At 42.8% G+C, this 23,278-nt stretch overlaps 1 protein-coding gene across 6 annotated transcripts in view; it reads right to left on the minus strand.

Annotated features, from left to right (window-relative positions):
* The window catches only part of LOC111841541 (regulation of nuclear pre-mRNA domain-containing protein 2-like), a 53,887-nt gene that overhangs the window by 8,045 nt on the left and 22,564 nt on the right, over positions 1-23,278 (minus strand). Inside the window, exons 9-14 of one of the 6 annotated variants that reach the window (XM_023807358.2) lie at positions 22,676-22,840; positions 21,923-22,570; positions 16,435-16,502; positions 14,499-14,602; positions 14,212-14,293; positions 12,945-13,837 (exon numbers count right to left, since the gene is read on the minus strand). In XM_023807358.2, the coding sequence (XP_023663126.2) occupies positions 16,444-16,502; positions 21,923-22,570; positions 22,676-22,840 (872 nt within the window). In that variant the 3' untranslated portion in view covers positions 12,945-13,837; positions 14,212-14,293; positions 14,499-14,602; positions 16,435-16,443. The other 5 variants (XM_023807359.2, XM_072705748.1, XM_023807361.2 and 2 more) reach the window with 5 other exon arrangements.

Raw genomic sequence — 23,278 nt, forward strand, 5'->3', positions numbered from 1 at the left:
CACTACAAATAGGAAAAAGAGGCTACAATTTGCACGAGCTCACCAAAATTGCCAGTTGAAGACTGGAAAAATGTTGCCTAGTCTGATGAGTCTCGATTTCTGTTGAGGCATTCAAATGGTAGAGTCAGAATTTGGCGTAAACAGAATGAGAACATGGATCCATCATGCCTTGTTACCACTGTGCAGGCTGGTGGTGGTGGTGTAATGGTGTGGGGGATGTTTTCTTGGCACACTTTAGGCCCCTTAGTGCCAATTGGGCATCGTTTAAATGCAACGGCCTACCTGAGCATTGTTTCTGACCATGTCCATCCCTTTATGACCACCATGTACCCATCCTCTGATGGCTACTTCCAGCAGGATAATGCACCATGTCACAAAGCTCGAATCATTTCAAATTGGTTTCTTGAACATGACAATGAGTTCACTGTACTAAAATGCCCCCCACAGTCACCAGATCTCAACCCAATAGAGCATCTTTGGTATGTGGTGGAACGGGAGCTTCGTGCCCTGGATGTGCATCCCACAAATCTCCATCAACTGCAAGATGCTATCCTATCAATATGGGCCAACATTTCTAAAGAATGCTTTCAGCACCTTGTTGAATCAATGCCACGTAGAATTAAGGCAGTTCTGAAGGCGAAAGGGGGTCAAACATCGTATTAGTATGGTGTTACTAATAATCCTTTAGGTGAGTGTATATATATACACACACATACCCATGGTATGTTATACTATTTCCTGAAAAGTCTATACATACAAGGGCTAATTTGACACACATTTGTAAATGTCAAGCATATCTGTTGCCATTTGGTTAAAGTGTTTTAACAGTTTGTGGCATGTTGCCACTAGAATTGTGATTTGTGTCATTTACTTGTGTGTTTTCATGACAAAACGCAATTTGGAGACCAGACGGACTTGTTCGCGACTCCTGGTGAAAGATCTTGTAGTGCGTCCCTGTCACTGATCAGTCATGTAGCGTGTAAACCGCAACGACTTCAAGACTCCCAATTACAAGACGACAAGTCATGTAGAGTGAACAGTACTGCAATCTGACAACTTCAAAAGTTGTGCAGTGTGAACTAGTGATGTAGTCAAGACCACCTAAACTGTGACCAAGTCATTACCAAGACAAGAGTGTATCGAGACCGAGACAAGACCAAGATTAAGGCAGGGCAACCAAGTCAACAGCAGAAACAGACTAATGTTTGAGTACACATAGCACAACATAAAATATGACGCATAGGTACCATCCGACATTTTTTTTCTTAAAAATTCAATATAAATGCTTCTCTACGAATGCAACATTTTTTCAAATAAGACACACTTTATTGGTCGCATTTGAACTTGGACGCAGGATGTTTCACACCCAGTCACAGTGCTGTGTTTTTCTCTCTCTTTGATTTTAGACTTATTACATTGTATGTACATGAGTTCGCCACATATGCTGTATGGTTTTGTTTTCTGGGCTACTCAGATGTGTCATAATTTGATGTGTAAATGCTGACACAGTTTTGATATCATCCTTTTTATGAGGAAAAACTACTTGAGCCTACTTAAATTTCTCAATTTTTCATCTAATGTAAAAATTTGCAGGCACTACAAATACAATCTTAGAAATATTGAGATTAGAGTTTCTGTGATATGGGAATGCAGGGGTTTCATTGGGGATCTTTCTATGGCTTAGTATCGTGAAGGAATACATTAGTGCCAGGCGGAAATTAATATTTTTGATTTTACATCCATTTGGTAACTTGTTGAAGTTATCTGATAGAAAGCAATGCATGATTTTATAGTTATTTATTTATTACTTTATTTTTAACTGAAATAGAAAACCGTTGTTTAGTTCATGATCCACTGGATAAACACAAACATAACAGACAGTTTTAGAGTCTAATGCTGAATGTTTATCGCTATCATTTTTTTTGCCTTATACACTGATTGGTACAGTGAAATCTGAGAAGGAAACTTTTAGTCTGCATTTTAGCCTAAAAAAAAACTAAACTGTAGCATATCATTGTGTTTACATATAGAAGGTATTCAAATTACACTGTGGACATGTTCTATTTCAACTGTTTTGACAGAGCTTGACATCAAACATACACATACAAACTTTTGTGAATAAATAGTGAAAATATCAAGTGATTGTCTTCCTAATAAATAAAATGCTGTGTTTAGTTATTTCTAGTAGAACTAGTCAATTTCTAGTAGAGTCAATTTTGAATGTTTTTCTAACCTTTTATTTAGAAGCTTATAATAAATAGGCCTAAATTATAAAATAAATATTTTTTCCCCAGATGGGTAGTGCGTGGATCATTGCGGAAACAAATATGTGTTTTGTTTTCTTTGTTTTGTATTATAATGTGAATAATATCTATGTTTTATGGATTATTAGAGGTGCTTTTTCGTGAAAAATATTTAAAATATATGCCTCATTGAACACAGGATTACTGTGGAGACTGGAATATTTTAATGCACAACATTGCAATTTGGATGACGGGATCGAGTAAGTTCTCTCAATTGCAATGATATGCAATTCATGTTTGTGAGTTATACCTATCCAAAGTTACGAGCCTGATATTATTCTGCCAAAACCAACATATTTTGCATTTGTCAGGATCTAAAGGTTAACAAATAGATGAATATTGCCGTTGTTATAAATATTGAGGCGTTTTTATGAGTGGTCTTGACTGGTCTTGAAATCAAACCTCAAGTCCACTAGGTCCGAGACCGAGACAAGGCCGAGTCAAAATAAAGTAGACAGTTGAAACTTGCTGTAAGACCGGAAATGCTGTAAGTGACGTCAGACGCCGGAGACTTGGCGGAAAATCTGAATGAACAGCGAGCTGAGCGAGGACAGCGAGGGGAAGTTGGAATCACTCGAAGAATACATTGACTGGTACTTCGACACTACAGTCATGAAGAAGAACCTCAATACATCTTCCCCGGGAAAAAGCGAGACGCCGTCATCCAAAAGAAGTCGCCCGGCAGTCTCCCCCGGAGCAACTTCGCCGACTAGTAAAGACTTCGCCGACATACTGGAGTCAATCGACAAGCGATTGTCCAGCTTCGACGCGAGGTTGTCTCTGGTCGAGATTTTGCATCAGGAGTTCACATCCCTGAGGGAGTCTTTGGAATTCAGCCAGCAACAGGTGGAAACACTCGCTGCTGAAAACGCCTCACTACGGGGCTCGGTCAAGTCTCTAACTGAGAATGTGACCAATCTAAAAGAAGAAAATAAAAAAATAAAAGAGACTGTCATCGATCTCCAAGCCCGTAGTATGAGAGATAACCTGGTGTTTTCAGGCATCCCGGAATCTGCTGAAGAGGACGCAGAAATTACGGTTAAAATATTTATCAAGACCCACCTGAAGCTTCCAGAGGACACTGTGGAAAGCATCTGCTTTGACAGAGTCCATCGGCTGGGAGCTAAGAGGCCTGGTGCCCTGAGACCGCGGCCTATTGTGGCCAAATTCGGGAATTTCAAACAGAAGCAGCAGGTGAAGAGCCGCGGCAGGGAGCTGAAAGGAACGGACTTTGGCGTAAACGACCAGTTCCCCAAAGAGATTCTGGAGCGACGCAAAGTTCAGTTCCCAATCCGACGCAGCTCCATCCAGAAGGGCTCCCGAGCTGTCATCGCCGTGGATCGGCTCTACGTGGATGGACAGCTCTACCGCGACCCTAACATCACTCCCTGGTTATATTAACGCCACTCCAGATAAGAACCTGTTATATTTTTCTTCTTTTCCCAAATCCTCTTCTGTTTAATCTAGCTTATACATGTTAATTCGCTAATTTAATGTTAGGTCATAACAAATACACTACCGTCAGTCTCCGCGGCGCTACAGTGCTAACAATGTTTATGTTTCTATGTTTCTCACTAATACCCTTACTCGCGTGCCCCTTTGTATGTCTTTTTCACTTCTCCCTGCTTTCCCTGCACCGATCACCTGCTTTAAATTTCTACTCAATCACACACAACACCCTCGACTTTTATACATCTGCACGACATGATAATGTACATATGTACTTAGCTTCACCACAACCACTCCGACCTTATAGTGCACACAGACAAATAGGATACACACGCACACAAGCGCTCACACGCTCGTTCGTATCTGACTCATTTGCACGTGCAATATTAGCTACACACACATGTCTATGGGCACACTAAGGTTTGTCTCATGGAATGTGCATGGAGCTGGCTCCAGAGAGAAGAGGTTAAAAATATTTAGCCAGCTTAAAAAACTACAGGCAGACGTTGTTTTATTACAAGAGACTCATAGACCTGCCACAGCTACAGATGAACTTAAAACACCTGAGTTTCCTAATGTGTTCTCAGCCTGTTATAACTCTAGGCAAAGGGGAGTAGCAATTTTAATACATAAAAATGTTAATTTCACATTACTCAACACAATTATAGATCCAGAAGGTAGATTTATAATCATTAAATTGTCTATACTTAACAAGAAGTTATGTATTGTTAGTATATATGGTCCAAATGTTGATAACCCTTCATTCTTCCACGTTTTCTTTACCGCACTCTCTGAACACCTAGATAGCGCACTCGTTCTTGGGGGCGATCTCAATTTCGCACTAAATAAAGAAATGGATAGGCTCAGTACAGCTGCTCAGCGCAATTGGGAATCCATAAATATAGTTAAGCAGTACATGAGTGACTATGGTCTTCGCGATGCATGGCGTTCTCTTCACCCCAACCGTAGGGAATATACTTTCTTCTCACACGTCCATCACTCTTACTCTCGTCTGGATTATTTCCTAATCAGTAGCTCACTGCTGAGTGACATTTCAGACACTGAGATACACCCTATAGCTGTCAGCGATCATGCTCCTGTATCTTTAACCCTAATAAATAAGAAAGCCATTCCACCAATTAGAAACTGGAGATTTAATACATCATTGCTTAAAGATGGAGATTTTATTAACTATTTCAAAAAAGAGTGGGCTTTATATTTAGACTATAATGACCTGCCTGGAACATCAGCATCTGTTCTCTGGGAAGCAGGCAAAGCTGTGATGAGAGGTAAAATAATCTCATTCTCATCACATAAAAAGAAAAGAGAAAACAAGTATATTCAGGAATTAGAAGAAAACATCAAATCCTTAGAAGAAGCTTATGTATCATCCCAGGAACAGGAAATGCTGAATAAAATACGTAAAGCAAAATTAGAATTAAATGAAATTATTCATAAAAAAACACAATTCTTAGCACAAAGACTTCGCTGGCAAAATTATGAATATGGTAATAAATCAGGTAGATTTTTAGCTAACCAGTTAAAAATAAATAAAGAAAAAACAACTATATGTGCTGTTAAAGACTCAACTGGGGATACAGTATATGACCCTGAAAGAATAAACAACACTTTCAGGGACTTTTACAAATCTTTATACTTACCACAGATAAACCCATCTAAAGACGAAATTGATCAGTTTCTTGATAGTATAACCCTTCCGAAATTATCAGATAATCAAACGATAGAACTGGATTCTCTGCTGACACCAGGTGAACTCCAGGAAGCTTTGAACAGTATGCCCAATAATAAGGCTCCAGGCCCAGATGGATTTCCAGTAGAATTCTATAAAGAATTCTGGACAATTCTGTCACCAACATTCTACAGAATGTTGCAGGAAACCAAGGAAAATGGTAGACTACCACCAAATATGAATTCTGCCAACATTAGTCTCTTGCTAAAACCAGGCAAAGACCCTATATTGCCTACCAGCTATCGTCCAATATCACTTATTAATGTTGACCTTAAAATAATCTGCAAAGCTCTCTCAAAAAGAATAGAGAAGATAACCCCTCACATAATTCATCCTGACCAAACTGGTTTCATAAAAGGGAGGCACTCATCAACAAACACACGTAGATTACTCAATCTGATAGACTATTCGTGCAATAAAAACCTTCAAATCATAATATTGTCTCTAGATGCAGAAAAAGCATTCGATAGAGTTAGTTGGAGTTTTTTATTTGCAACATTACACAAATTTGGTTTTGGAACCTATTTTATAAACTGGTTAAAAATATTATATAGTTCCCCAACAGCATGTGTTAGGACGAATGACCAAACATCCTCTAGCTTCTGTCTCAAGAGGGGCACCAGGCAGGGATGCCCTCTCTCCCCCTCACTGTTTGCAATTTTTATTGAACCACTAGCAGCAGCAATCAGACAGGCTATAGTGATTAAAGGCATCAAATGCAAGAATGTGGAACATAAGGTCAGTCTTTATGCGGATGATGTGTTACTTTTTCTCCAGCATTCACAAACCACTCTCTCTGAGGTAATTACATTAATAAACTCTTTCTCAAGAGTCTCAGATTATTCAATAAACTGGTTAAAATCTACAGTTCTTCCAATTAACTGCTCCTTTCAGAACTCTTGCTCCACTCCACTGCAATCTGGGGATATTAAATATTTAGGTATTAATGTTTCACCTAGGCTGGCAGACTTAACTAAATTAAACCACATCCCACTTTTAAAGAAGGTAGAGGATGAGCTGGTTAGATGGAAGTCCCTGCCCATATCACTCATGGGAAGGGTTGCATCAATAAAAATGATGGTGTTACCAAGAATTAATTATTTATTTGCAATGATTCCAAGTAAACCATCACCTGACTGGTTTAGATCTCTGGACTCCGCCATCTCTAAATTCCTTTGGAAAGATAAACCACCGCGTATTAGCTTAAAAACGCTGCAAAGGACCAAGGACAATGGAGGACTAGATCTGCCTAACTTTCACCACTACTTCTTAGCCAACAGGCTTCAAAACATCTCAGGATGGCTAAAACATACCTTCTTAGATGAACCTTGGCTAGACGTAGAACAGGCTCTATGCAATAACATAGACATTTCGGATCTACCATTCATTAGCTCAAACATTAAACGACATGAATGCTTCAAAAGCATCAGTATCAGCTCTTCTCTGACAGCATGGTGGGAGTTTCTTAAAATGACTGAGTCTTCATTAATCCCAAGCAAACGTACTCCCATCTGGAACAACCCTGACATACTACTAAACAATAATATGATAAATTTCCCGGATTGGAGTTGTAAAGGTATTAAATACTTGGAACATATATTTGAAGAAATAGACTTTATCCCCTTTGACTTATTAGTTAAAAGACAAGAATAGATTTTTAGAATATCAACAAGTTAAATCTATAGTAAAAAGTAGGGATGCACCGAAATGAAAATTCTGGGCCGAAAACGAAACCGAAATTTTTGGATGCACTTGGCCGAAAACCGATACCGAAACCGAAAATGGCTTCATTAAAAAACATGTTTAAAATATTTTCTTTTTGTTTGTATTAAAAAAACTACAAATTAATTAAGCAATCAAACTTTTATTGATAATAAATAACAGTAATAAGGCTGTTTAACACTAACAAAACTAAATAAAATTTCTTTCTGTAACAAAATTGTGCAAAAAAAATGCTAGCTGCTTTTTTACTTCAATTTTAAATTACTGTACCAAACAACAGTGCACAAACAGAAGAAAAATAAATAAATCCAACCTCTTACTGTAAACAACATAACTATACACACTAAATTGGTCTGCTTTTAATTTAAGCAAAAGAAGCAGGTTTATCTTTATGAACATACTCCGTGTTTGATGCGTAATGACAGCGCGAACGAGACGGGAGGATGGGAGAGGCGTGGCGACAATTTCGGCTTTTATTTTCGGCGCTTTCTTACGTTTCGGCCGAAACCGATAATGCTATTTCGGCCGAAAATTTTCGGCTGCCGAAATTTCGGTGCATCCCTAGTAAAAAGGAAATTCAAGTCTAATCAAATCAAATTACAAATACCACCAAGGGTGGCAGAATTCCTTAATCTCAAAACCCCCAAATTACTGTCTAAAATATACAGGACACTTTCTAAAATGGATGATTCAATATCCCTTCCTATTGCAAAATGGGAGGCAGATTTATCAATCAGCTGGAACCACAATTTCTGGTCTAAGACATGCTTAAAAACCTTTGAACTGATTAGAAGTCCCAATTTACAATTAATACAATACAAAATCCTGCATAGAGTGCACTATACAGGGCATCGGATGTTCAGGATGGGTTTTACATCTTCTAACAACTGCTCACACTGTCAAGGGGATACACCTGACAATTACATCCATGCTCTTTGGTTCTGTCCACCTGTTCAGATGTTTTGGCGCAGGATTTGTGAGGACTTATCAAAGTGTCTGAAATGTACCATTCCAGCCTCTCCTTCAGTCTGCTTGTTGGGTGACTTAGATGGTGTCACTACCGAGATTAACACAACCCACATGGCTTTCACCGCTTTATGCATTGCTAAGAAGACTGTCCTCATGAACTGGAAAAATAAAAATAACCTTAATATCAACCAATATAAAGAGAGTTTGCTGGACCATATTAGTCTTGATACAGCTTCTGCCGCCACATTAGACCAATCTCTCTGGGCTCCTTTGATCAGCTCCATCACCTAGTGGCGGTGGGGGGTCGCAGGTTTGTCCTGCTTCGGTCTTTGTTGTTGGTGTGGGGGGGGGGCCTATGGGCTTGGGGTGTCTGGGGGTTCCCTGGGGGGGGGGGGGGGGGGGTTTCTGGGGGGGTTCGGCGCTGGGACTGCGGTCCTGGCCTGGATGGGGCTTTGGTGGCTCTTGGGTGGCGTCTTTCTGGTGGCTGCATGCAGCGCTGCTGGGGTAGCCTGTGCCGGCGGACGTAGGGTACCAGCCTGGCGGCCGTGCTGCTCCTGGGTGGGTCCGGGGCGGGCTTGGGGTTCTGGGGGCGCTCTGCCTCCGGGCTGGGGTTCCGGCTGGGCTGGGGGGGCTTGGGTCCTGGTGGGTGGGTCGCCGGGGTGTGGGCTGGCGCGTGCACTGGGGCCCGGCCCCGGCGCGGGGACCTTCGGCGCATTGGAGGGGCTGGGGGCCTCTTTAGCTGGTGGGGAGGTTGTTACCATCTGCCCGCAGGTGGTCCCTGCCTTAGGGGTATCCACTCTGCGGGGGTGGGGGGGAATCCAATAGAGTAGGAGAATGGACCCAACCTGGGTGTCTGTTGTCTTATGTAGTCTGGGAGTTGACTGAATGGTGGGGTGGGTGTAGTTTTTCCCTCTGTGGTGGGGTCTGGTTGGCTGCCCCGGGCTCTGTGGTGCCCGGTGGTGCCGCTGGATGGGCCTCGGCTCTCCCGCCCTGGGTGGATTTCGGGGAACGGGGGTGCTTATGGGGGTCAGCGGGGGGGCTGGCTCCAGAGGGGGGGTACTTTGCCCCCCCCGATCCTTTCCTCCCCATCCCTAAATGCTTCCCTCCTCCCGCTCCGTCACCCCAACACACATATAGGGCTTTGAGGTGCAGGTGCGTCGCTGGGATGCAGGGGAGGTATTCCTCCTCTGTCCCCCCGTGGCCACCTGTGTCTCAATCACACATCACAACTTAGACACTCTCATTACTTACTCTCTCATGACACATACATTTAGGGCCTTGGGGGTGGGCACAAGGAATGGCGTCCAGAGGGCGGTCTGTTCATTCAGCCTTACCTCTGGTGCCAGTGCCCACTTCTCAATTTTAAGTTGCATATAGACATTGAGGGTTCTGGGGAGGGGCCGAGCTGACACCAGCTGCTGATAGGCAGAGGGTGGTTAGCACCATGCCCTTCCCCTGTTTTAAAGCACTTTAGAACAACACGCACCAACACCACATATGAGCGGGCGGAGGGAAGCATGGGGTCTTTTCACATCCCCGTTCTCTGTTCACCATCTGGGGCCGGGGGCTGGGAGGAGCTGGCCGTCCGGTCGGGGTCTGGGCTGGTGGGCTTCTCGGCTGCTGTGGGGTCCGGGGTGGTCTTCTTGTCCCCATGCCAGAGGAAAAAAGGGATCCGTCTCTGAGGTCTGGTGGCGGATTGCCCCTCTGGGGGCGGTGGTGCCTAGATCTCGGAGTATAGAGTATATATGGGGAGTGTGAGTGTGTGTACGGCGTTCATTTCTGTGTCTTCATGTTGGGCGAATGGGTGAATATTTGTTTATGTGTGCATGAGGGTGGGAACGTATGCTTGTGTATGTGTGTGCCTGTCTGTCTATACGTATGTGTCAGGTTGGGTCTTAGACTCCACCTGAAATAACATCTCAGGCTCTATTACCCCCCGCCACACTCCCTGCTGGTGGATGAGGCCCCTGGCCGCCGATGCGTTGGTGGTTCTCGATGTCTGGGGCTGGATGCTCTGGTGTGTGCTGGCTCACTCTCGGCGGTTGCCTGCCGGGGCCTGGCCCTTCCGGCTCTGTCGGGGCCCTGGCTGGGGGGTGGGGGGGCCCTTGGATCTCTGGGCCCAGGGTCCGGTCTGCCCTAGTGTGGCCGGCCGCCGGCGGGGCCTGCGTGCTCGTCGCCACGGCCCCCTGGGGCTCCTGTGATGTGGCTGCCGGATGGCCCCCCTCCGGAGCGCTCCTCTGCCCTTTTCTCGGTGGGGGCTGCAATTGTCCCTGCGTTGGTCCTCCTGGGGTTCCCGTGCCCTGGGGGGCCTCTGGATATCTGGGGCCCGGGTCTCCCCCGTGTCGACTTCATGTCCTGGGTGGGCGGGGCTGTGGCTCCCCACACACACTACTAGACAATTACTTGGAGAAACCTTAGGAACAACAGCGCGCTGACACACAGGTGTGCACACAGGTGCTCACGGACACGTGCTCACGGACACACACTGTCTTGATCGGCTGTTGTTTCTGGGCATGGGTTGTAAGGCTGGTTGTGTGTGCTGTTCAACAACATTTAACGTTTGATGGTCGTTGTGATTAGTACAGATGTTGTATGTTGTCTTTCTCTTTTCAACAGACATGGAAGCAGATTATCTGTTTTGTTTTTTTCTTGGTTTTTTTTTTTTTCTTTTGTTTTTTTTTCTGTTTTCTTTCCATTCTTCTCTCTCCCTCTCTCTCTCTTCCCTCCTTCTCCTTTGCCCCCCCCCTCCCTCTCCTTCTTTTGAGGAAGTAAATAAAAAAATAATAAATAAATAAATAAATAAATAATAATAAAAAAATATATATATATATTAATAAATAAATAAATAGATACAGTCCCCCGCAGAGGGGGGGTGGAGGAGGGAATATAAAAAATAAAAAATAAAAATAAAGTAGATTCTGAGACAAGACCCCCCCCCCCCCAGCTACGTTGAGGGCCACCTTCCGACTGCAAATCTCACAGGTATGCAAAACATGCATATTATATGAACTTGTGACATGGTACTTTTCTCTGTCATTTTTATGTATACAGTCTCATTATGGGAGTGCTGACAGGAGCTTTTGTGCGGCAGTTTAGCGATAAATATGAATCTATTTTGCAAATTATATACAGTAAAACCTCGGATTGCGAGCGTAATTCGTTCCGGAAACGTGCTTGTAATCCAAAGAACTCGTATATCAAAGCGAATTTTCCAATTAGAAATAATGGAAACTCGGATGATTCGTTCCACTACCCAAAAAATTCATATAAAATGATTAATACAAAATATAAAGTAAGAATACATAAAAAAAAAATTACCTGCACTTTACCTTTGAAAAGAATCGTGGACGGTGTGAGGGAGACGAGAGAGGAGAAGAGAAGGGTTACTTTGTAGGACGTCTTTCACTATAACTAACGGAATCACTGCTATCTGTTGGCTCACTGGAATCTTTTTCTTTTTGTGCCTTTAACAAGGAACCTATCCAATGACAGCTGCTTTTGCCTACTTTTCGATTCCGCGGAAATGTGGACATTGCATTGTCGTTAAACAGATTCATCGGTCGCACTGCTACGCCCTTATTTGGGTGGTGCTTTTCAACAAAATTTTGACTATACGAGTGAAGCACGCCGACTGAGACAGAGCATGGGAAACGATTACCCACAATCCTGCAGCGAGAGACAGAAGAACCATCGGCTCAGTTGTGATTACGTGACACTCGACAGACAAAGCGTATACGTAATACCCGTATTGCGAGACCTCGCTCGTTTATCAAGTTAAAATTTGTTAAAAATTGCAAAAGTGAAAAGCTTGTGATCTGTACCTTTGCTTTCAACCAGACAGAAACTGTCAATTTATTCTCCTAATATTCATTTACTGTTTTGTATTATTCCAGTAATATGATGTAATTGCAAGTTTTATTCATCAATCAACATTTAACCCACTGCATGTTATAAACTGTAAAATGGCTATTACTGTCTTCTTTTTATTAAAATTCACTGACTTTCCAAACTGATGGGGGGGGGGGGGGGCAGTGACAATGACATTCCAGAATGATGGACCATTGACAGTATGCAAACTATTACAGGTGTATTGGCACCTACCTTATAAACCAAATTAAATTTCTGAATGCTTCAATTACCTACATGTCGCCAACACATATGTTGACAAGCTCCAGAGCTCAAAAGTCTTGGCCAGAAATTAATGAATTTTTTACAATACGTCAGTACCTCTTAAAATAAGTTTTAGAAAAGTACTTGTTTACAGTCGATTTAAACACAGAGAATGCCTCGTAGACACATTAGACAGCATTAGCAGCACTTGATGTTGTTTGATAGGAGTCACATTGTGGGTTTGCATAAGGTTGGGTGGTCGTATTGTGCAATTGCCCAGCATGTGGGGCATGCAGATGTCACAGAGTCTCAATGTTGGAACCAATGGGCACATGTGGGCACCCACACACGTCATGAAGGTCCTAGTCCCCCAAGACAGGCCATAGAAAGGGAGGATCGTCATATTGTGCTCCAAGCATTACAGAAGGCCATGACATCTGCACCTGCCATTTGGAGACAGATATTGGACTCTCTACAACACCCCATGTCATCCCACACTGTGTCTCAACAACTGGCATCATCCGGACAATGGGATCACTGTCCCATGCATAGGCTGCCGTTAACACCAGCGCAGAAACAAAATAAATTAAAACAAAATCAAGGCAAGGCATGCCCATACATGTAAGGCAAGATAAGACCAATTCAGTTTATTCATATAATTTATTTTACCATAATTTTTTTATTGAAAATGAGAGGTATTGCTGTCAAAAGAAAGGTCCAGAAAGCCACACCAATAATATTGAAACCAATCTTTTCATGGATAAGGAAGCCTAACAAGGCAACCAAGAGGTAAGAAACAAATTGGATGATAAATAGTTGTTTTGAGGGTATTTTATGGCAGATTTAAGACACGGGTCTGCACCGACCCGTTTAACATAAGAGATAGGAACAGAAATTTAACATAGGACAAAGGTTAATGACTAGATGTGCGAGCTCCTTGCAAATCAAATCATTTACATACCCATCGCTGGTCTGCATGTGTATCAAATACAAAATCGGACAATTACTTCTAGGTCGTTAACGTTCTTTTTGTCACAGTGTATGTACTGAGCACCCATCAGCCACTTTTCCTTCACTCTCTGGTCAAAGTCCTCCAAAACCATTTCTAATGGGTCAGGTGGTCAGGTCATGTGACATGTGACATCTCCTTTGTAGATGGCTTGGACTGTCCAAACTTTTGGTTTGTACTGTATATGATAATTTGCAGAATCTTTCCCCACCAGTTAGGTGGTTACTTGTACTCCTTAGTGTAAGTTTTCTATCCTGAAGGGGCAGGCCCAGGTTTGTGGGGGTTTCACTCAAGTGCTGCGGTCCCTGAGTAAAGGACATGCTGGCCTCATCTACCAGCTCTTTACCATACTGACTTCACACGTGAGCTGCTGGTTCTCATTTTGCAGTCAGGTGCTGATAAGGCTGAGGACACAACACAGTGTGGTTGCCCTCAGAGAGCAGAACATGAAGCCTGACGTCCATCTGCCTCAGCTCCAAGAGAAATATTGCAAGCAGCAGCTACCATGCGGCTTCAGGGAGAACCCTGCATGTTATAAACAACAGCTGCAGTCAGTCCGGTCAGGTTATGGCATGTGATGCAGTTTGGTTAGACGGTGAACTGAAATCACCCTTTGATTAAACCTACTTGTTTAGCAGACATTTTGAACCAAAGTGGCATACAATTCAGGAACAGTGAGCAGGGTCAGATAGTGTCTCTGGAGCATTTGCAGCTAAGGGCTTTTCTCAAAGGTCCAACAGTGAAATCATTCTGGAAGTGAAGAAGTTTGGACCAGTGAGCCCGATCACTAATGGGAAGAACTACGTATGTCCCTAATGTGTGTCTCTAATGTGTATGTATAATTGTTAATAAACATCTTGTCATCTGCAGAAACAATTGATATTTAAACAAAAACATACCTGTTTTCAGATTGGTTGCCTCGGGAGTTAAGTGGTGCTTTTAAAATCAGCGAGTATCCAAACTTCTCCCAGCACGCACGTCCTAGTTAAAACAGGCCAGGGAGAAGTTTGGTTTTCTGTTTGTCAAAATCCACACCGTAATTCCATCATTGGAGGAACTACATGTAAAACCAGAGTGTTGTAATTCGTACCTTTGAGCAAGAAGTTTAGCCCTAAATAACTTTAACGAATACACAAAATTTGATTCTAAGGCTAGTATGCAGTCATAATAATACCAATGGTCTTACCAAGAAGTATCCTGAAGTCCTTTCAGGTTCGGCAGTATGCCTGTCTGTAGAGGACACCAGTGCTCCCACTTCCCAACCTTCTCATTGCCCTGAAAACCGCAGTCCTATCAACACACAAAGACAAGAAAATCAACAGTCAGTCTCCACAGTACACTGAACACAATATGCCAACATGATAAGTCTGTTCTGACCGCCTCATTTGCCCTTGGAGTTGGTTTCACCTCTACAATATTTACAGTAATGATTAACTTTAAAGAATTTATTATATTTGCTGCCTATTTATTTAAACCAGTTAGTATCAGACTTATGACTTTTAAAAAGCTAGTAACTGTCAATTTTTGAGAAAATTCAACTTTACTACAAACAAGAAATCACTCAATTATATATATTAACACAGCTCTGTGGCACTTGGGCATCACAGTACAATGCAGAGGTGTCACTGATCTAAAAGGGGGCCTGTTTGGAAAGGCTGCTGGCCTTCGAAAACACTTGTGACATCCCAGTCTGTGTGTCGGACACTGGATTTCTGTGTCTTTCACTTAAACACAGAGGAAGAATCACCTGATAGAAAATTGATGCAAATGAGAAACTATTTAGAGTCAATTTATTTGGTAGAGAGGTATTAAATTGTAAGCATGACCGCCATCATGATAATCAGATTTGCTTTGATGGTTATACTGGAGAAACATCATTTTTGATTTTTTTTTGTTTATTAAATTTTTTTAAAAAAGGTAAAACACAATCTCATATAGGGCTTGGGGAGATTTTTTTTTAAATATAACAGGAGAATTACAATTCTATATCTAGGTGTCTCATAGAATTGCTACGTTACTCCCAAAATCAAACAATAATTCAAGTTTTAAGATGAATAGAGAAAAACATATATTGACCTATAATTCTGTGATGAATAAACCTTTTCTAGTCCTGTGGGTGGCAGAAGTGCCTTTATACTGTCGTCACTGAGCTTGCGTTTAAAATTCACATTTAGTAGACATTGTCGAAAAAAGAGAAACTGTAAAACAAAAAAATAAATCTTCCACTACCGTAACAGAGTCATTAATACACTGCCTCTACAATCACAATAACTAAGTGACAGTGATTAATGCAGTGCCTCTTCTGTTACCATACCCGACACTGACAGTCATTTACACAGTGCCATCTTCACTTTTGAGAACCATGTAAGATTTTTTTTATGACACCTTCATAATAATAGGTGTTCCAGTCACATTAGCATCATTACATATTTCCAGCTGTGGTTACAGCTTTGTTTTAATGCATGCAATTAGGTCTCAGTAATAAAGTATTTTAGACAAGACTTATAAAGAAAGTAACTGATAGAATTTTGTGAGTTTAATGTTAGATATTAATGTATTATCAATTTATATAAAATATAAATACCAGCTTAGTATCATTACTTATTAACTGTGGGAATGGGGTGCACTTTCACACCTCTAAGAATAAGTTTAAATAAGGCTTTGTGGTGCAGCAGTGATGCATGCGCAGATACTGCGATTGCCTGTCTGCTATAGCCAGAAGAGAATGAGGGCCAGAAGAGAAATAAGAAAAATGCTACAGAACAAGAAGTCTATGTAAAGTGGAGAACAGGAAGAAGAGGAATTAAAGGACATATAGGAATGCAGTGCCTTATTAATACAGCTGTTTCAATACACAGATTAGAGGAAGTGGATGAGATTGTCCAGTTCTTTAAAGGGGCTAAATCATTAAGTAATGTAGAGATCATTATATAGACAAAACACACTGTCGGGGAAGGAAAACTGTGGAAGTCAGAATGGGGTGAGGACTGTAATACATTCTAAGGTAAAAAGAAAAAAAAAATTAAAAATGCCCAGTGTTATCACATATTCTGATTCTACCAGAAATCCGCAGGTCAGGAGCTCCTACTCAGACTGCTAATTAAATAAAACAATAGACTTGCCTCCTCATGTCAAATATCCATCCGTCCATCCATCCATCCACACTCCTCATGCAGTACAGAGCCAGGAGCTTATGAGAGGAAACACAGGACACATTACCTCACTCACACATTTTTGAACACTTAGAGATACCTAACCATGTTTATATATAGGAATGAAGTCCCAAACGCTCGAGGTGTGAGGAGACTGGGCTACTCACTGAGCCACTATGCAACATCATTTCATTTTGGGAGTATTTTTAACAGAGATGTATTTTTCAAAATATTGCTGCTTTCAAAAATGTCTTCCTAACATATCTAAAGACAGAAATATTTGATTTAAACTGTAATGAGGTAGGGAATTAAGGAGTGGGACAGTGTGACTATCAATTCACAGACAGAATAAAAAGTTGCATAAAGTTACCAAAGAACAGCAGTGACCTCTATCGTTTGACTAAGCAAACACATTTTACATATATGTACAGTAAAATGCACACCTTATTAAAACCAGCTGTACAATGCTGCTTGAAAATGACAATCCTCTTAATTTCACTTCATTAGCACAATTAAGGGAAACTTAACTGTGCTAATGATGTGGGTGCGCTTTCCTTGGTTATGGTTTGAAAGTTTACTGTAAATGTATGCAATAATAAACACTAAAAACTGTTCTCCATATTTTAGGTTACTGCTTTCTATTACAGTGAACCATGTTTGCTTCTTAGTGAAAAGTAAAGAGAGAATTCTGGATAAGAGTCACAATGAAGCATCTTCTAGGCATAGCTCATAGCTGGACCTCAGCCCATTGTGTGTTATTTACACACCCTCGTGTCCTTTCACAGCCGTCTTGTTAAAGAATTTAGAATTAGAATTTAAGAATTTAGTGATCATTGCTGACACACCACAGCACACAGTGCACAACAACAAAATGTGTCCTCTGCATTTAACCCATATGTAACATAGCAGGGGGCAGCTAATTCAGTGCCCGGGGGTACCTCAGTGGTGCCTTGCTGGTCAGGGATTCGAACCTGCAATCTTTCAATTACAAGTGCACTTCCCTAACCATCAAGACACCACCACCCACAAACGACCTAAGAAAAAAAAAAAAGATCTTTGAACGATCTAAGAAAGAAAAAAAAAAACGCTACGAATGACATAATTAATCCCAGACACCACAGATATAAGGAACAAGGAGGATGCTGAAACTGCCATTCTAAACCATACAACAGTAATACCACTCATCCAGCCACGGCCAGCAACCTCTGCCAAATCAGCTCAACATATAAAGGAGGACACAGATTAAACCCCAATGGCTGTGATTCAAGGTAGGGTATGAAGGGCAGTTACGGAAAGAATTAGGATCACTGAATGGCTGAAAAAATGTGAATGAGCCAAACATTTATTTCAACTTAACACATATACTACATGAACAACAGTACTGAAATATACGTCCTAATAACTGCATTCAGGTGTATGAAATCAAGTACTTAGCCATGCAGTCAGGTTTACGTACATCTGTAAAAGAATGGGTCGTTCTGAAGAGTTCAAGAGAATTCAAGTGTGGTACTGTCATAGAATAGCAATAAAAGAGTGAAATTTCTTCCCTCCTAGATCTACCACGGTCAAATGTTAAGTGGTATTATCACAAAGTGGAAGCATTTAGGAACAAAAGAAACTCCTCCTCAGACCACGTAAGGTAACAGAGTGGGGTCACAGAGTGCCGAGGCGCATTGTGCGTAAAAGTCTTCAACGCTCTGCCGACTCAATAATTGTAGAGTTCCCAACTTGCTGTACCATTAACCCCAGCACAAAAACTGTATGGCGGGAGTTTCACGGAATGGGCTTCCATGACCAATTACATCACTAAGTGCAATACCAAGCGTTGGATGGAGTAGTGTAAAGCATGGCGCTACTAGACTCTGGAACAGTGGAAACATCTTCTGTGGAGTGAAGAATTAATGCTTCTCTGTCTGGCAGTCTGATGGACAAGACTGGGTTTGGGGGATGCCAAGAAAATGTTACCTGCCCAACTACATTGTGGCAACTGTAGAGTTTGCTGGGAGGGATAATGGTATAGGGTTGTTTTTCAGGGGTTGAGCTAGGCCTTTTAGTTCCAGTTAAGGGAATTCCTAATGCTTCAGCATACCAAGACATTTTGGACAATTCTATGCTTCCAATTTTGTGGGAAGAGTTGGAGGAAGGCCCTATTATGTTCCAGCGTGACTGGACCCCAGTGCACAAAGTAAGGTCCATAAAGACATTTGGGCGAGTTTGCTGTGGAAGAACCTGACTTCACATATGTTCTTCTGGATCAATGGCCAAAAATTCCCAGACACACTCCAAAATCTTGTGGAAAGCCTTCCCAGAAGAGTGGTAGCTGTTATACTTGCAAAGGGGGGAACCGACTCCATATTGATGCCTATTATTACACATGCATACACAGGATAATGTCACAAGAACAAAATGTAGCATACTGTTAGAACATGTGCAGCATATGTGAAACATAGGGCACATACAGCAACATATCAGGCAGTGACAGTGTGAATTAACAAAGGCTAATCTCTTTAATAGTTCAACAAGGAGGTATCTCCTCATTTCTGTACCATTCAACTTCCACACTGATAAGCCCTTCTACGGTCTCTCTGATTTTGGAGTTTACTGTAGCCTATATGATTATGTGTTTTTTTTTTTTTTTAGTTATATGCCGTACACTGGTGTAAAATGTCTAGAAGGTATGACGGTATAAAAAACAGACACTGCCCAAGCCTAGTTCTAGCACACCTTCACCTAGGCATATGAAAGGCCCTACTGCTGCTGCAGAAAACATCCTAAACACCATCATGCTTCCCCCTCTGAAATTTACTGACTTCTTCACTTTCATTGAAATCTTTCCCCAGTTCGACACTTTCAACGCTGGCATGAATTTTGGACCAAAACTCATCTGTCTACCAAATGTACTCTTCAGCAAAGGTTAGTCTAGCCTTTTTATTCTTCTTGCTGATGAGTGGTTTGGTCACTGTGAGCTTTCAGTCCAAATTCCCTCTGGCAATGAGACCCTGTCGAGACAAATTCTTGCCCTGTCCAGCATTGAATCAGCAAGCTGCGGTGTTGAACCGATCCCTCACCAAGAGTCTCCATACTATCCTGTCCTGTTCTCTCACAGGTCCATCTTACGTGGGTGACGTGCCTTTTTCAACACTTGAATGACTTGATTTCTTTGTACAGCTTCAATATTGGAGATTAAGTAACTTCTCTTCCAGTGGGCAAGAGGGTCATCTATCAGCCTTCAGAATCTGATGTTGCAGGGTGTCATTCACCTTGGAGAGGTCGGCCATCTTGTAAAATGCCTACTAATGTTGTCAAATAGATTAGGATTGGCAGATATTTCACATTGCAACCGAAGTAGAAGCAAATAACTTGTTCTCTAATTTTGATCATAAGCCGACTTCAAATTTCTTGTTTAAACCCTTTATGTTGTGATCTGGGATAGTTTTCACTGAAGTACAATTAAAATACATTTCCTCTATTCATGGTAAGATAACAGCAAATTCAGATAAGCAGTCATTTTGCAAATTACAAGAATGTCAAATTTAATTTTGGTCAGTGCTGTATATATATATGTATATAAGCTGCGCAGACAAAAGCAAATGGTGCTTAACACATGTGGCTGTAGGAACCCTCACATGGAAAAACTGTTGACCTCAAACAGTGACAGGTTCTGAGGGAGATGTAAACAGAACTGGCAGGGAGTGACACAAGCAGTGTGTATGTTTGTGACGAAGATGTGGGCAGACAATGAAGGGAACAAAAGGAAGACAGATGAAAAACACCAGAGTACGAAAAGTGGACACATTTGATCCAGCACGTTTTTACAGCTTCCAGATTTTTGTTAATGTTTATATAAAAAAAAGCCTAAAGAGTTTGAAGCCACAGGTTGTCAAGGGTCCTTTTTATTGTAGTATTGTAAATGTGCTCTGTGCAGGGAAAAAGCAACCACTCTGGAAAGCTACTCAGTATACAGCATGATGGTGTCAGATATTTACATTGTTTAGGGCTCATACTAGAATAGGGCCACTTTAATTGTACCGTTAAAGAAGGCACTTACTCTGAACCAATTCAGCGACTCTGCAAAATGCTACTCCACAGTGCCTAAGTCAACTAACGCAGGGAGTAAGAGGTGTGTTTCGGCATTTCACTGTATTTCCTACCAATTTGTCACTTTCATTAATGACACCTGCTTAAAGGCATGCAGATGCCAGCGGGACCATGAATGTGGATGGCAAGAAAAATACGCATGAAATTGCTGAAAAGGCACGACTGAGAATCAAGAATAAACTTTAAAATGCAATCATATATTGCAATAACAGGTTTTAGAGATATACTATAAAAGTGAATGATTCTTTTAATAAAAATCATCAGAGAAACAGGTGTGCAAATTCAACATGTCTGACGTGAACACGCAAGTACTGCAGATTTGTCTACATCAACCTGTCAGTTCCCCTCAAAGCCCGGAGATTGACCTCACGAGAAGGGCATAGACAAAGGGGTCAAACTGGGTTCAATCTGGTACATTGAGGGTCTGGTTGTCCTACTGAACGTAACGTCATATGCCATATATGACGCTAAGGCTGGATCACACATGCTTGGCTAGTAACTGAGATGAACTTTTTATTAGCTTGGTGCTGCCTACACATGCGGGTGTGGCAGCACAACATCAGAGTGCCCCAGAGCTGCAGACACACCAACAGCGTTGGAAAACATGCAATAAAGCTTCTGCTTGGCGGTTACATTCCAAGTTGGTGTGACTAAGCAAGTTTAAACACGGAAGATAGCCCCCCCCCCACCACCAATTGGCCAAAATAAATATGTACCAATCTAAAATGTGGCAAGCTTTTCAACTCGAAATTATTACGGCACTGTGGGAGGACATTTCCATTGGCTGTCCAGCGTAACAGGAACTAAATGTGTGCAGTGCTCATCCTTAAGTGAGGCTTCCTGAGCTAAACCTGCACCTTTGCTCACTCCACCCAAATATATCTGTCTAATTATCCATCTTCTCAGAGGTTACACTGAAAGCATCAGTGCTGATGGGGTAAGAAAGGTCGCCTGGGGGTGTCAGGTGGTCCCCGTTTTGGGGGGGCACTAAAATAAGAGCGCATGGGTGGGAGTAAAGTAGGCCCAGAGTGTGTTCCATAGGGAGGGTGAAGGGGCCCAGGGGACCGGGCAGGTAACTGGGAAGGGGGGACCCTAGGCCAGGAAAGGGCAGTGGGAGGGGGGCGGCACCCCTGACCACCTTCCATACCGCTGCCTATCCAGGGAGGAGGGCCTCCATGAGCCACACTGCTTCTACCCCCCACAAATGCTCTCTGTTCTGCTCTAGGGGGAGTAGGTGTGCCACACTTCTGGCCCTGGCCAGGACGGGGAAGGAATTGTAGGGGTGGTGGGGGCAGTGTGGGAATTGGAGGCAGAGGCTTGTTGAAAAAAGCAGATGGTGGATGCTGAGGTGGGGCTTCACCTGTGCATGCTGCAGGCTGCCTTCCCTCACGGGGGGGCTCTGGGGCAGGCAGGGGAGCACCCCGTCCTGTGCGCTCAGCCAGTGAGGACAGACCCTCCGTAGGGCAGCCACTGCTCCAAATGCCCGCCTGTCTGCATTCAGCTTCTGCCCCCACACTAGGAGCAGTGGTAACCCACGTCTCAATGCTCTGGCTATGCTGCTGAGACTCTGCCCGCCAGGCAGGGGCGCCACTACCTCCTCGCCCGGCCAGCCCTGCGGCAGGCTGCTCCATCTCCTCGTCCTGCGTGGGCGTTCCTCCCTCTTCGTCCCTCAGGGGGGTGCCTTCTGCGTTCTCAGCGATAGGCAATGGGCTCCCCCCACACAAGGTTGACCCATTTAGAGCAAAGCCAGGGTTTCCTTGAAGGAACTTTTGTATTTTGGCTTCCAAATTTGAGGGAGGGGATGACTCAGTGGGGCTGGGCTCCTGCTCCTTGCCCTGGTCACCCGGGGCTCCGGGTTGTAGGCCAAGTGGCACGACACAGTCCCGACCTGATGGAGAACACAAATCCTTAGGGGAAGCACGGCTGCTGCTGACTGGGGGTGACACAGACACAGAACCTGGGGCCACAGAGGAGCCCACAACTGGAACCTGCTGAAGGGATGGCACATCTGAGGAAAGACAAGATGGAAGACATGCTGCTCATAAACAAAGCCACAAAGAGCTAGGTGTGGAAAAGACCCCCCCCCAAAAGGACGGGAGAGGCATGCACTCACCCTGCAGCTCGGCACCGCAGCCCTGTGTCCTGGAGAGGGCACTCAGGAGGCCCTGGGGGCTGGTGTCCACACGGGACAGCAGGCTGGCCAGGGAGCCACTGGCAGCAGGGGCGGGGGCAGGGCCACGAGCAGAATGGGGGCTCTGGAGAGGGACAGAACCCATTCCTGAGAGAGAATGACAGCATATCTTTAAAGCAGGTAAAAGCAAGACACGCCCACACACCCCTTCACATTCAGAGACTTGACATTCACGGATTCACTTATTCGTGAGTTGGCCATGAACAATTAAACAGGAGTATTTCTGGAGCCTGCTGAAAGGTCGCAGAAACACGACCATGATACATAAACCAAAAACAATATTGAAAACGACTTGGATCACATAAAATCATATAATATAGTAATATTAGTAATACATGATATGTTAGTGTAAATGCATACAGTATCTTTTAACATTAAAGTATTGGCTTGGCGCTTCTTTGTCTCAGCAACCAGCCTTACTCATGTGTTAGCCGCCTTTGTGACAGTGAAATATCGCATTTCTCGCAATAACTTTAAAACTTTTCAGTGCTAGTAATTTTGCGTATATATATAAAAATAAACAGA

The sequence above is a fragment of the Paramormyrops kingsleyae genome, chromosome 23 (assembly GCF_048594095.1).
Source record: "Paramormyrops kingsleyae isolate MSU_618 chromosome 23, PKINGS_0.4, whole genome shotgun sequence".
Taxonomy (NCBI): Eukaryota; Metazoa; Chordata; class Actinopteri; order Osteoglossiformes; family Mormyridae; genus Paramormyrops; species Paramormyrops kingsleyae.